The sequence below is a fragment of the Indicator indicator genome, chromosome 11 (assembly GCF_027791375.1).
Source record: "Indicator indicator isolate 239-I01 chromosome 11, UM_Iind_1.1, whole genome shotgun sequence".
Lineage (NCBI taxonomy): Eukaryota > Metazoa > Chordata > Aves > Piciformes > Indicatoridae > Indicator > Indicator indicator.
In genome coordinates, this window is record NC_072020.1 from 16,787,677 (window position 1) to 16,799,558 (window position 11,882).

Sequence of the window (11,882 nt, forward strand, 5' to 3'; positions counted from 1 at the left end):
CAGTGCTAGGGTAACTCAGCCTCCAAAACCTCCCCTGGGAAGGACATTTCACTGGCACTAAGTCCTGGAGAAATGTAGGGTAGGAGATGGTCATCACTTACTGGTTCAGTGTCACGTCCAGGATGAAGGATGATCCAAAAGCATCCACCTGGAAGCTGGCTCGAGCGATGTGGGTGGACTGCAGGAGGGAAATGGTTGGGATTAGCATCCAGGCACAACAAAGGAACTCACGGAGCTCTGGGAATGCAGGCAGGGAAGACACCAACAAAAACTGCACTGCTGCAGCCAAAGCAGTCTGAGATCACAAAGGTCTGTCTGCTGAGTCATGGAATGGTTTGGGTTGGAAAAGCCCTCTAAGGTCATCAACCCCACACCACCATGGCCACCAAACCATGGTCCCAAGTGCCATGGCCACACATTCCTGGAACAACTCCAGAGACGGGGACTCCACCACCTCCCTGCGCAGCCTGTTCTAATCCCTGACCATTCTTGCAGCAAAGAAATTTTTCCTCATCTCCAACCTAACCCTCTCCTGGCACAATTTCAGGCCATTTCCTCTCCTCCTGTCACTTGTTCCTTAGGCCCCAGCTGGTTCCAGCCTCCTCTCAGGGAACTGTAGAGAGCAATGAGGTCTCCCCTCAGCATCCTCTTCTCCAGGATAAACAAGCCCAGATCCCTCAGCTTCTCCTCACCACCACTGAGCAGAGCACTTCACAGCTATTTCCAGCCCTGAAGGCTCCCAGGAAACAGGAGAGCCCCAGGATGGAGCTCATTCATGAAAACCACTTTCAGGCACTGTGGAGCAGCTTCATCCGGGTTCTTAGTTTGTTCCATGGAAACCTGCACATTAAGATTTGGGGCATGCAGAGAGAGGGATCTCAGAGGGAACACTGAAGGGCCACTCATAGCTCTCAGCTACAACTTCCCTAAGGTTGGACCTCAGGATCTTAGATGTCTTTTCCTACCTTCATGACTCGCTGATTCTAAGCCCAGGGCAGTACAGCTGCAAGCAATGATTTACTGAAAACTCTGGGAAGCAGAACACAGGATGGGACCATGGGAAGCATCAGCTTCACTCTCTTAAACTCCTGGCAGGCTCTCAATATGCATTAAATGCAAAGAGCTGAGAGCTTCAGTTGCCCTGGAGAGCACAGGAAATCACTGCAGATCCAAGCTGCCCTGCAGCAGGATTGGCTTTGCATGTTTGTGTAGAGGAGCAGGAATCGTGGTGGGGATTTCTACAAAGGACACTGAGGGGTTGGAGCAGGTCCAGAGAAGGGCAGCTCTGCTGTGAGGACAGGCTGAGGGAGCTGGGGTTGTTCAGCCTGGAGAAAAGTCTCCACGGGGACCTCAGAGCTTCCTGCCAGTACCTGAAGGGATCCTACAGGAAGGCTGCAGAGGGACTTTTCCTGAGGGTATCTAGAGACAGGACAAGGGGGAATGGTTTGGTGCTGAGGCAGAGCAGGGTTAGACTGGATCTGAGGAAGAAGTTCTTCAGTAGGAGGGTGGTGAGACTCTGGAACAGGCTGCCCAGGGAGGCTGTGGCTGCCTCCTCCCTGGGGGTGTTGAAGGCCAGGTTGGATGAGGTGTCGCTGCCTGTGGTGGGGAGGTTGGAGGAGCTCTGAGGCCTCTTCCAACCTGAGCCATTCTGGGATTCTGTGATAAGGAAGAAGAGAATCAAAACCATATGGTGACATCATCTGCAATTCATCACAGTCCATGTTTCTAAGTTCCCAATCATCCTTCATAAAGCACTGAGATTTTTTCACTAAATCGTTTCCTATTTCTATCAAAACAGAAGGATGTCTTTGGGGGAAAAAATAAACGATTTATGAGACATTTCTATCTCTGCCCTCTGATATAAAGAATTTTATATTCACCACTATTTATTGCCCTGTGGTGAGGAATTAAAAGATTCTGATCAAATCTGTAGACTCCAAAGAAAGTGTCAAGAGAATCAAGACAGGAAATAATCCAGAATGTTCATAAATCCATGGAATGGGTTGGGTTGGAAGAGACCTTCACAATCATGCAGTTCCAACCCCCTGCCATGGGCAGGGACACCTCCTGCTAGAGCAGGTTGCTTCAGGCTTTGTCCAACTTGGCCTGGAACACCTCCAGGGACATTAATTTAATGTCCTGCCTCACCTCTTTAATTGGAGAACAGAAGCCTCCAGCTTGTTACCAACCCTTTAGGTGTGCATGAAATGCTCTTAAGATCAATAAGGACACAGCTCCAAATCCAGGGGAAATCCAAATCCATACATTAAAGGAATTAAAACACAGCACACTAAACATTTGGTGTGGATTTAGGAATTCAAGAATTTTAACTGTGGGTTTGGAAAAGAACTTAAACCACTTCAAGGAGTGAGAAATTCAGTGCTGTGAGCACGTGGACACTTCATCAAAAGCCAATTTTCAGCCTCAGCTGTTCTGCAAGAAACCCAGAGAAGCTCAGGATACTGCTGCCGTGTGTCAAATCAGAAATGGGTTCCAAAAGTCACTTTTCCACTTGTCTTGGGATGGAAAAAAAAAGCTTTGCTCAGAGGCAAAAATTCAGAAACAAGCCCAGGTCTAAGAACAACAATAAATATCTGCAGGGTGAAGAGTCTCTGCCACAAAGCACACCATGAACAGAACAGGGAGAGGACTTCCTCAGGCCCCCTCCAGTGCCTCCTGGAGAGCTTTCACTTTAATCTAAAGTTCAGTGTCACCAACTGTCTGCACACCTCATATGTCTTTAGAAGGACACTGAGGGGATGGAGCACATCCAGAGAAGGTCAAGGAAGATGGGGAAGGAAAGGTCTGGAGAACAGGGTGGGTGAGGAGCAGCTGAGGGACCTGGGGGGAGTTAGTCTGGAGAAGAGAAGGCTGAGAAACCTCATTGCTGTCTACAGCTCCCTGGGAAGAGGCTGGAACCAGGTGGGGCTTGGACTCTGCTTCCTGGGAACAAGTGACAGGAGGAGAGGAAATGGCCTCAGGTTGTGCCATGGGAGGTTCAGGTTGGATGTCAGGAACAATATCTTCCCAGCAAGGGGTCTCAGGCACTGCCCCAGGCTGCACAGGGAGGTGGTAGAGTCCCCATCCATGGAGGGGTTTCAAGGACGTGTGGATGTGGTGCTGAGGGATGTGGGTTAGTGGCAGTGGGTGAGCAGCAGGGGTGGGATTGTGAGCTCCAGGCAAGCTGTTGGACTTGCTGATCTCAAGGTCTCTTCCAACCTCCACAGCTCCATGACTCTACCATGGTTCACTCTTTCCACAAACAGTTCTGAAGGAAGAACAGGAAGTTTGCTGACATTTTGCAGCACCAGAGGCTCAGAGGAGCTTGATGGAACCTGCAGCCTCTTAGCTATGCCAATAGCTCAATTGACTGCTCAGAGGATGGCTTTGAACTGTGGCTCAGCCTCCACACTCCAGAAGCAAAATCCTGTTTCAAGTTGGACAGAGTGAGAAGAACTCCAGAACTGCTTCTCCTCTTGGTGCAGCCTAGGAGATCCCAAAGGAGCAAGGCTTGCACTGTAGATGTTCTCTGCAGCTGCTGGTAGATTTTTCTTCTCATTCCCACAGAATGTCAAGGGCTGAGACATTTCTGGAGCAGGCAGGGCTCCTGCAGCCTGCTGTTCTTCTGGGCAGTTTGTCAGCTGCAGCCAGGGCTGCAGCCCCCACGCTCACACACATCACAGCCAGCAGCAAGGCACTGCTAAAGGACATTCAGCCACCCAAACTCTTTCTAGACCTTGCATTAACCTTCCAGTCTGCAAGATGCCTTTTCTAAAGCATGGCCACTGGCTGCCCGTTCCTGGTCTGGTTTCATTTAGAATCACAGAATTGTTTGGGTTGGAAAAGCCCTCTGAGATCATCCAGTCCAACCAGCAACCCAGCACCACCATGGCCTCTAAACCATGACCCCAGGTGCCAGAGCCACACATTTCTGGAACACCTCCAGGGATGGGGACTCCACCACCTCCCTAGGAAGCCTGTGCCAACCCCTGACCAAAGAAATTTTTCCTCATCCTCAGCTGCTGTCACTCAGCACCCCCAGGTCTTTCTCTGCTGGGCACTTTCCACCCACTCTGCCCCAACCCTGGAGCCTTCATGGGGTGGTTGTGACCCAAGTGCAGGACCAGCCTTTGACCTTGCTGAATCTCATCCCACTGGCCTCAGCCCATGGATGCAGCCTGGCCAGGTCCCTCTGCAGAGCCTTCCTGCCCTCCAGCAGACCAACACTGCCTGCAGCTAGGTGTCACCTGCAGAGTGCCTGAGGGTGCCCTGGCTGTTTCATTTAAAGAAACAAAAAGAGAGACTGTGGAGGGCATTTGGTGCTCAAATCCCCGGAGGAGTCCCCACATGTCCCTGTCTGATGCCAAATGCGCAGCAGCAGTCCTGGGATTCTTAACTTCCTCTAACTGAAAGCAGTTTGCAAGCTGGGCTCCTCCTGGCTCAACAGCTTCCCATCATCTGCAACCTCTGTCAGTCCTCCATAACCATCTCTTCAATTCCAGGTGACATTGGCTTTCTCCCTGAACTCACCCGACCAGCCAACCCCCACTGTGGAGCTGCACCCCACAGCCTGGCAGAACCCATCCTGCCCACCTTCTCAGCGCTCCCACAGAGCGCTGCTGGGAGCAAACACGAGCTTCCCTCACACAGTCAGCCCACCACAGTATTAAAAAGCCTGCACAGATGTCACCTTCTGTCCACAGAGCTCTGAAGATGCCTGCATGTGAGAAGGACGTGGTTCCACACTTGGCTGCGGCTCAGCACAGCTGCTGCTGCACAGCTCATGCCTGCAGCCATGGTTTCTCCTCCTCAGAGTGATGCAGATATTGCAGTGGTTTCAGAGGGGGCTTCTACCAAGAAGCATCTGTGGCTGTGAAGAGCAGAACTTCATCTGTCAGGCCTCTGTGGTCTCTTACACACTCCAGAAGATGTCTCCTCAGGACACCATAGCCATGCCCTACCCAGGAAGCCACTGGCAAGCTCAGGGGAAGGAGATGACCAGAAGGACTCAGAAGACTTTCTTGTCTCATGGTTTTCCACAGACAACCAGAGAAAGCTCAAAGTAACTTCAAATTAATTAAAGAAGTGAAAACTAGAGAGAAGAGAGGCAGGATGGGAGCCACAGGGATCTCTGGAGATGTTCACTCCAGCAGGTTTGGTCAATGTGCAAGAAGTCAACAATTACACTGTGGAGGAAACACTGGAACAGGCTGCCCAGGGATGTGGTTGAGGCCCCATCCATGGAGACATTCAAGACTTGATGTGGCCCTGGGCAGCCTGATCTAGCTGGAGGTGTCCCTGCTGAGTGCAAGGTGGGTGGATAAGATTAGCTTGGAGGGTCCCTTCGTGATGCAAGCTGTGAAGCTGTTTCTAGAAAATGGCAGACAGAAAAAAGCTTGTTGGGGAACCATGCAAACAACCCTGTCAGTACATGGATGAGACAGAGATACTGCATAGAAGAAGAGCACAGCCTCATGCCCAAGAGTCAAGAGGCTTCACCTTCTCACCCTCCACACCCATGGTTACCTGGGCTCAAAGAGCAGATGTGTGCCTGAGCTGCCAACAGCCAGTTGAGCTCCTTCCCCTGCAGCAGAAGGGCAAAGTGCCAGTGAGGAGAAGCATTTCTGGCTCAGTGGGAGCCAAGGACAAGGATCTTCATCCTCTCAAGGGACAGAACCTGGTGGGAGGTGGCCACAGGGTGTGGAACAACCACAAAGCTCAGCAGAGCTGAAGCGACGGGAAGCACTGAGCCAGGACTAGCCAGAAGGAGCCACACTTTGCAGAGCTGAAGCTGATCTCTGAAGGTCTCACCAGGCAGGCTGACCCTTAGCAGTGCTGGACAGAGTTTCCTAATTGCTTGAGCTACCTAGGAGGAGGACTTGTAACAGCTACAGGAGCTGACAGCATCAGAGCAGAAAGCCAGAACGTTTCAAACAGAGCCAGCAGCTTCAGAAGCACCTGCAGGGCACAGGGACATCCTGCTGGGAGTCTACAGAGAGAGGCCAAGCAATCAGAGAACCCAGGAGCAAAGGCCAGGCACCACCTGAGTCATTAATGAAGATCATGGAACCACAGAATGGGTTGGGTTGGAAAAGCCCTTTAAGATCATCCAGATATTAGAGGGATGGTTGTAGATGATGGTTGCATCAGCCCAACACCACCATGACCACCAAACCATGTCCCCAAGTGCCATGGCCACACGTTTCTGGAACACTTCCAGGGATGGGGACTCCACCACCTCCCTGGGCAGCCTCTTCTAACGCCTGACCACTCTTGGAGAAAAGAAATTTTTCCTCAACTCTAATCTAACCCTCCCCTGGCACAATGTCAGGCCATTTCCTCTCCTCCTGTCACTTGTTCTTGTTCCTTAGGCCCCACCTGGCTCCAGCCAACTTTTTAGGGAGCTGTAGAGAGCAATGAAGTCTCCCCTCAGCCTCCTCCACACTAAACACCCCCAGGTCCCTCAGCTGCTCCTCACCAGCAATGGAATTGTGTCATTTGGTCACAAACAACTCAGAAGTGACAAAGGGACAAATGAATTCTTGGCTGCAGACCACTGAGTCACTCTGGACTGCAAACAACTTGCCCCCCAGGAGACCCCACCTGCTGCCCTGTGTCCAGGTCTGGACCCCCAACACAAGAAGGACATGGAACTGTGAGAGCAGGGCCAGTGGAGGCCACCAAGGTGATCCAAGGGCTGGAGAACCTCCCCTATGGGGACAGGGTGAGAGAGTTTGGGCTGTTCAGCCTGGAGAAGAGAAGGCTCCAGGGAGACCACAGAGCAGCCCCTCAGTACCTGAAGGGGCTGCAGGAGAGCTGGGGACAAAGGCCTGGAGTGACAGGACAAGAGACAATGGCTTCAAACTGGAAGAAGCTTGATTGAGATGAGCCATGAGGAAGCAATTCTTGCCCAGGAGGGTGGTGAGGCACTGGGACAGGTTGCCCAGAGGAGTTGTGGAGGCTCCAAGCTTGGCAGTGCTCAAGGCCACTTTGGATGAGACCTTGAGCAAGCTGGGCTGGTGGGAGGTGTCCCTGCCCATGGCAGGGGGTTGGAACTGGATGATCTTTGAGATCCCTTTCAACCCAAACCAGTCCATGACTCAATATGCCCCATCTCCAAGCCCTGTTCTACCCACTGCCGGTAGTCTTTGGATCAGAGGTAGATAAATCTGGTCTGGAACAGAGATTTCAACTTAAAGCTCATGGCCCTATGAATTAGTTTTGGGAGGAGGCTTCTTGAGGAAGTTGAAGCTGGGCTGGGGCAGCCAGAAGGGTGGCCAAGGAGCTGTGGAATTAGTGTCGAGCAGTGTAATTGTGCTGAGAATTGGATACAGATCAAAGCAGGCAGAGATGAGCTGGGCAGAAGGAGCTGCCTGAAATCGGATCAGATTCCTTTAATTCCTGGATGAAAGCTGCAACTGCAGAGAGGGCAGGAGCTGGACAAGAGGGAGACAAGCCCCAGGCTGGAGCTGCACAAAGGGAGGTGAAGATGGTCAGTCAGGGCAGAGCAGAAGCAAAGCCTGGCCTTTGTGCAGCAGGAGCTTCAGAAGAGGCTTATGGTGGAGCTGAGCCAGGGAGGGCAGTGCTAGAAGAGGAGATGGAAGAAGGCAGAAGGGGCTGGAGCTGATGGCTGTCAGATGTCTGAAGTTTGATGGGGCTGTTCCAGCATTTGTTGAGGTTCTCCTCTAGCAACCTTCATTGTTTGGTTTGCTGGGTTTGGGCCACTGCCATAACTACTGAGGGACTTCTCCACATGCTTTACTACTGAATAGTAAAGGAAATAGTTTGTGAACTCATCCTAGAAACTCAGAGAGTGTTTGCTGCAGAAACAAGCCCAGCATGCTCATGGCTCTGCCTTTTCCAGCAGTGCTGGGCTCAGAGCACAGCACCAGGCAGCTGGCAGATCCCCACAGCATGAACATCCTCATGCACAGTCCATAGTGGACACTGGAGAACTGACAGGGCTTTGGGCTTCTGATTCCATGGTGGTAAAGTCACTCCCGGTGTCCACAGCACTCCTGGACTTCAGTTCTCTGCACCTCAAGGGGGTTGTCAGTAGCTGCACAGCACCTGGTCTGCAGAGTAATCAAGGCAGGAGACAGAATCATGGAATGGCTTGGGTTGGAAGGGATCTTCAAGCTTAGTTCCATGGGCAGGAACACCTCCCACCAGCCCAGCTTGCTCAAGGCCTCATCCAACCTGGCCTTGAACACCCCTAGGGAGGGGCATCCACAACCTTTCTTGGGCAATCGCCCCAGTGTCTCTCCCTTCCAACTGAAATCATTCCAGGATTGGAAATCCAGGACTTGGAAATCCTTTCTGAGCACAAGACCTGGTGAACACAAGTTGGTTTGTTCTTGCAGACTGGGATCTGAATCCTAAAGCTAGCTCCAGATCCAACCCCTGCTGCTTTCTAAGCAGTCATCTCACAAAGGGTTTGAACCTGGGAGTGCCCAAGGGTCTTCAAGGAACCCTGCAATGCTGAAAGGGTTGGGAGGGTTTTTTTGTTTGGTTTGTTTTTTAAGGCTAAGCACCCATTTTGGAACTTTTGGAATCCAATTTTACAGTAAATAGAGCCTCCAGGCCTGAAAAATCTTCACACTGAGTGAGTTCCATCAGTAAAGTTAGAGAATGGTTGGTCTTGGTGATCTGAAAGGTCTTCTCCAACCAAATCGAGTCTGTGATTCTCTGCCTCAGAGGTAAATAAACAGGCTGTGAGGATGCCATTCATTACCTAACTACACCAAATTAATGCCAGCTACCAGGGCTTATGCCTCACAGGTGACAGAAAAGCAGCCTGAGACCATTTTCTCCAGCTCTTTTCTCTCTGAAGAGGACAGCAAGCAGCTGGCAGAAGAGGAAGCAATGGCCTGCAGCTCATGGTGGGTGTCAGCAGATAACCTCCAACCACACCATTAATGTTCTTAGAATTACAGAATGGTGGGGTTGGAAGGGACCTCCAGAAATCATTGAGTCCAACCTCTCTGCCAAAGCAGGATCACAGTATCACAGTCTATCAGAGGTTGGAAGGGACCTCAAGAGATCATTGGGTCCAACCCCCCTGCCAGAGCAGGATCATGTAGGGTAGTCCACACAGGAATGCATCCAGGTGGGTTTGGAAAAGTCTCCAGAGAAGGAGACTCCACAACCCCCCTGGGGAGCCTGTTCCAGTGCTCTGTCACCCTCACTGTAAAGAAGTTTCTCCTCATGTTGAGCTGAAATCTTCTCTGTTCAAGTTTGAACCCATTGTGCCTTGTCTTATCACTGTGAACCATCAAAAAGAGCCTGGCCCCCTCCACTTGACACCCACCCCTCAGATATTTATACACATTTATGAAATCCCCTCTCAGTCTTCTCTTCTCCAGACTAAACAGCCCCAGGGATCTCAGTCTCTCTTCAGAGGGGAGATGCTCAAGTCCCCTAAGCATCCTCGTGGCTCTCCACTGGATTCTCTCCAGCAGGTCTCTGTCTCTCTTGAACTGGGAAGCCCAAAACTGCACACAGTATTCCAGGTGTGGTCTGACCAGGGCAGAGTAGAGAGGTAGAAGAACTTCCCTAGACCTGCTGGACACACCCCTCTTGATGCACCCCAGCATCCCATTGGCTCTCTTGGCCACCAGAGCACATTGCTGTCCCATGCAGAACTTGCTGTCCACCAGCACTCCAAGGTCTTTCTCTGTGGAGCTGCTTTCCAGCAGGGCAGCCCCTAACCTGTCCTGGTGCCTGCTGTTATTCCTCCCCAGAAGTAGGACCCTGCACTTGTCCTTATTAAACTTCATGAGGTTTGCCTGCACCCAGCTCTCCAGCCTGTCCAGGTCATGCTGGATGGCTGCACAGCCTGACAGGTGTCAGCCAACCCCCCCCAGTTTTGTATCATCAGAACTTGCTGAGGGTACTCTCAATGCCCTCATCCAGGTCGTTGATAAAGATATTGAACAAAAACGGACCCAGTACTGATCCCTGGGGAACACCACTTGCCACAGGCCTCCAAGGTGACTCTGTGCCATTGATGACAGCCCTCTGAACTCTGTTGTGGAGCCAGTTTGCAATCCACCTCACTGACCAACCATCTATGCCACATCTCCTGAGCTCTTCTGTGAGGATGTTATGGGAGACAGTATCAAAGGCTTTACTGAAGTCAAGATATATGACATCCACTGCTCTTCCCAGAGCAGGTCACCCAGGTGAGTTCCCGCAGTGATTAAACTCATCGAGATTTAACCCATGATGAGTTCTCACAGTGCAACACAACACAGACGTTTTAAAGAAAAAACTTGGTAGTAAGCTAAGGAAGACCTCAAGGAAGAACATCCCACAGAGACAAAATGGTGTCTCAAAGAATTCATAGAGCCACAGAATGGGTTGGGTTGGAAGGGACCTTCAAGATCATCCAGTTCCAACCCCCTGCCACGGGCAGGGACACCTCCCACCAGCCCAGCTTGCTCAAGGGCTCATCTAGCCTGGCCTTGAACACCTCCAGGGAGGGGGCATCCACAGCCTCCCTGGGTAACCTGTTCCAATGCCTCCCCACCCTCACTATCAAGAATTTCCTCCTAATCTCCAGTCTCAATCTAACATTGCCCAAATGTTAACCATTCCTAAGATTCAAATTCTTCCTCCACAATTCAAATGCTTCCTCCCCAACAGCACAGACCCAATGCTTTTCTCCCTTTAGATGTCCCACCTCGAGGTTCACCTTGAGCTGCACCACCTCAACATCCCTGTCTCGGCATAAAGCTGGGGTGGGCGTCGGGTAGTAGTGGTGGGGCTCGGTCTGCAGACACAGAAACCCGAGAAGGTGCCCGGTGCGGTGGCCCCGCTCCTACTGCAGTGGTCAGCTCCCGTTTCGAGTAGCTCCCACTGACCCCCATGTCCACCATGCAGCTCCCCCAGCCTCACACCTCCTCATCAGCCCCTGGCCAGCCGCAGACTTCCCGCAGCTGCCTCGCAGGTTCCCTCGGGTAGCTCCCGGAGCTCGCCCCGGGCACCGGCGGACCCTCCGGGGGGCTGAAAATTGACCAGCGCTGGGGTCGCCTCCAGGCGCCTGGGCACCGCTGCGGCAGGACCGGCACAGCCGGGGTTCCGTTCCCCCGGGAGCAGCCGGAGCGGCTCAGCCCCTCGCGGGGACACGGCTGCGCTGCGCTGCGCTGCGCTGCCCTGGAGAAGGGCCCCTCGCCCGCTCCCGCTCCTCGCTCCTGCCGGGGCCTTTGGGCCGCGGGGGCAGGTAGCGGGGCCGCCGGGGGCAGACAGCTCTCCCCCCACCGCAGCCTGGCTCCTACCTGTGTCCGCGCCGCGCCGCTCCGCACCCGCGTACTCAGCGCCGGCCTCCGCGCCCCGCCGCCGCCCTCGCCGGAGACCAGCCGCAGCGGCCTGATGCTCTCCCGCTCGGCGAAGCGATTCTCCCCCCGCCGCCCCAAGGGCGCTGCCGCCGGCTCGGCGCCTCCTGAGCAAGGGGAGAGGAGGCAGCCGTCAGCCCTGCGGTCCCCGCTGCCGGCCTGCGCGCCACTGGGGGCCCCCGGCGCAGCATCATCCCCCCCCGCCCCAAGCCCCGGTTCCCCGCCGGTCGGCCCCGCTCACCTGGGGCAGCGGGCAGGGCGCAGAGCGCCAGGCAGAGCAGGCAGGCGGCAGCCCGCATGGCGGTACCCCCTCACCGCCCTCCCGCAGACGGCGAAAGGGGGCTGCGGGGCCGCGGCTGCCCAGCTCCGCCCCGCCGAGCCCCCCTCTCTCTGCGAAGCAGAGGAGATGATGGCGAGAGGCTCCCCGCAGAGCCCGCTCGGCACAGGGAAGTGCTGGGAAATGTAGTCAGGAGCTGCCGGGGCGGGAGGGAGCGGAGGGGCGGCCGCGGGGCCAGCTCCGCAGTGTCCGCAGCCGCCCCTGCCCCG

At 53.7% G+C, this 11,882-nt stretch overlaps 1 protein-coding gene across 1 annotated transcript in view; it reads right to left on the minus strand.

The window, feature by feature from the left end:
* The window catches only part of ADAM22 (ADAM metallopeptidase domain 22), a 75,999-nt gene extending 64,364 nt beyond the window's left edge, over positions 1-11,635 (minus strand). Inside the window, exons 1-3 of the mRNA XM_054385087.1 lie at positions 11,578-11,635; positions 11,280-11,440; positions 102-178 (exon numbers count right to left, since the gene is read on the minus strand). Of these exons, the coding sequence (XP_054241062.1) occupies positions 102-178; positions 11,280-11,440; positions 11,578-11,635 (296 nt within the window). The remainder of the gene's footprint in view (positions 1-101; positions 179-11,279; positions 11,441-11,577) is intronic.
* Positions 11,636-11,882: the final 247 nt, after the last annotated feature.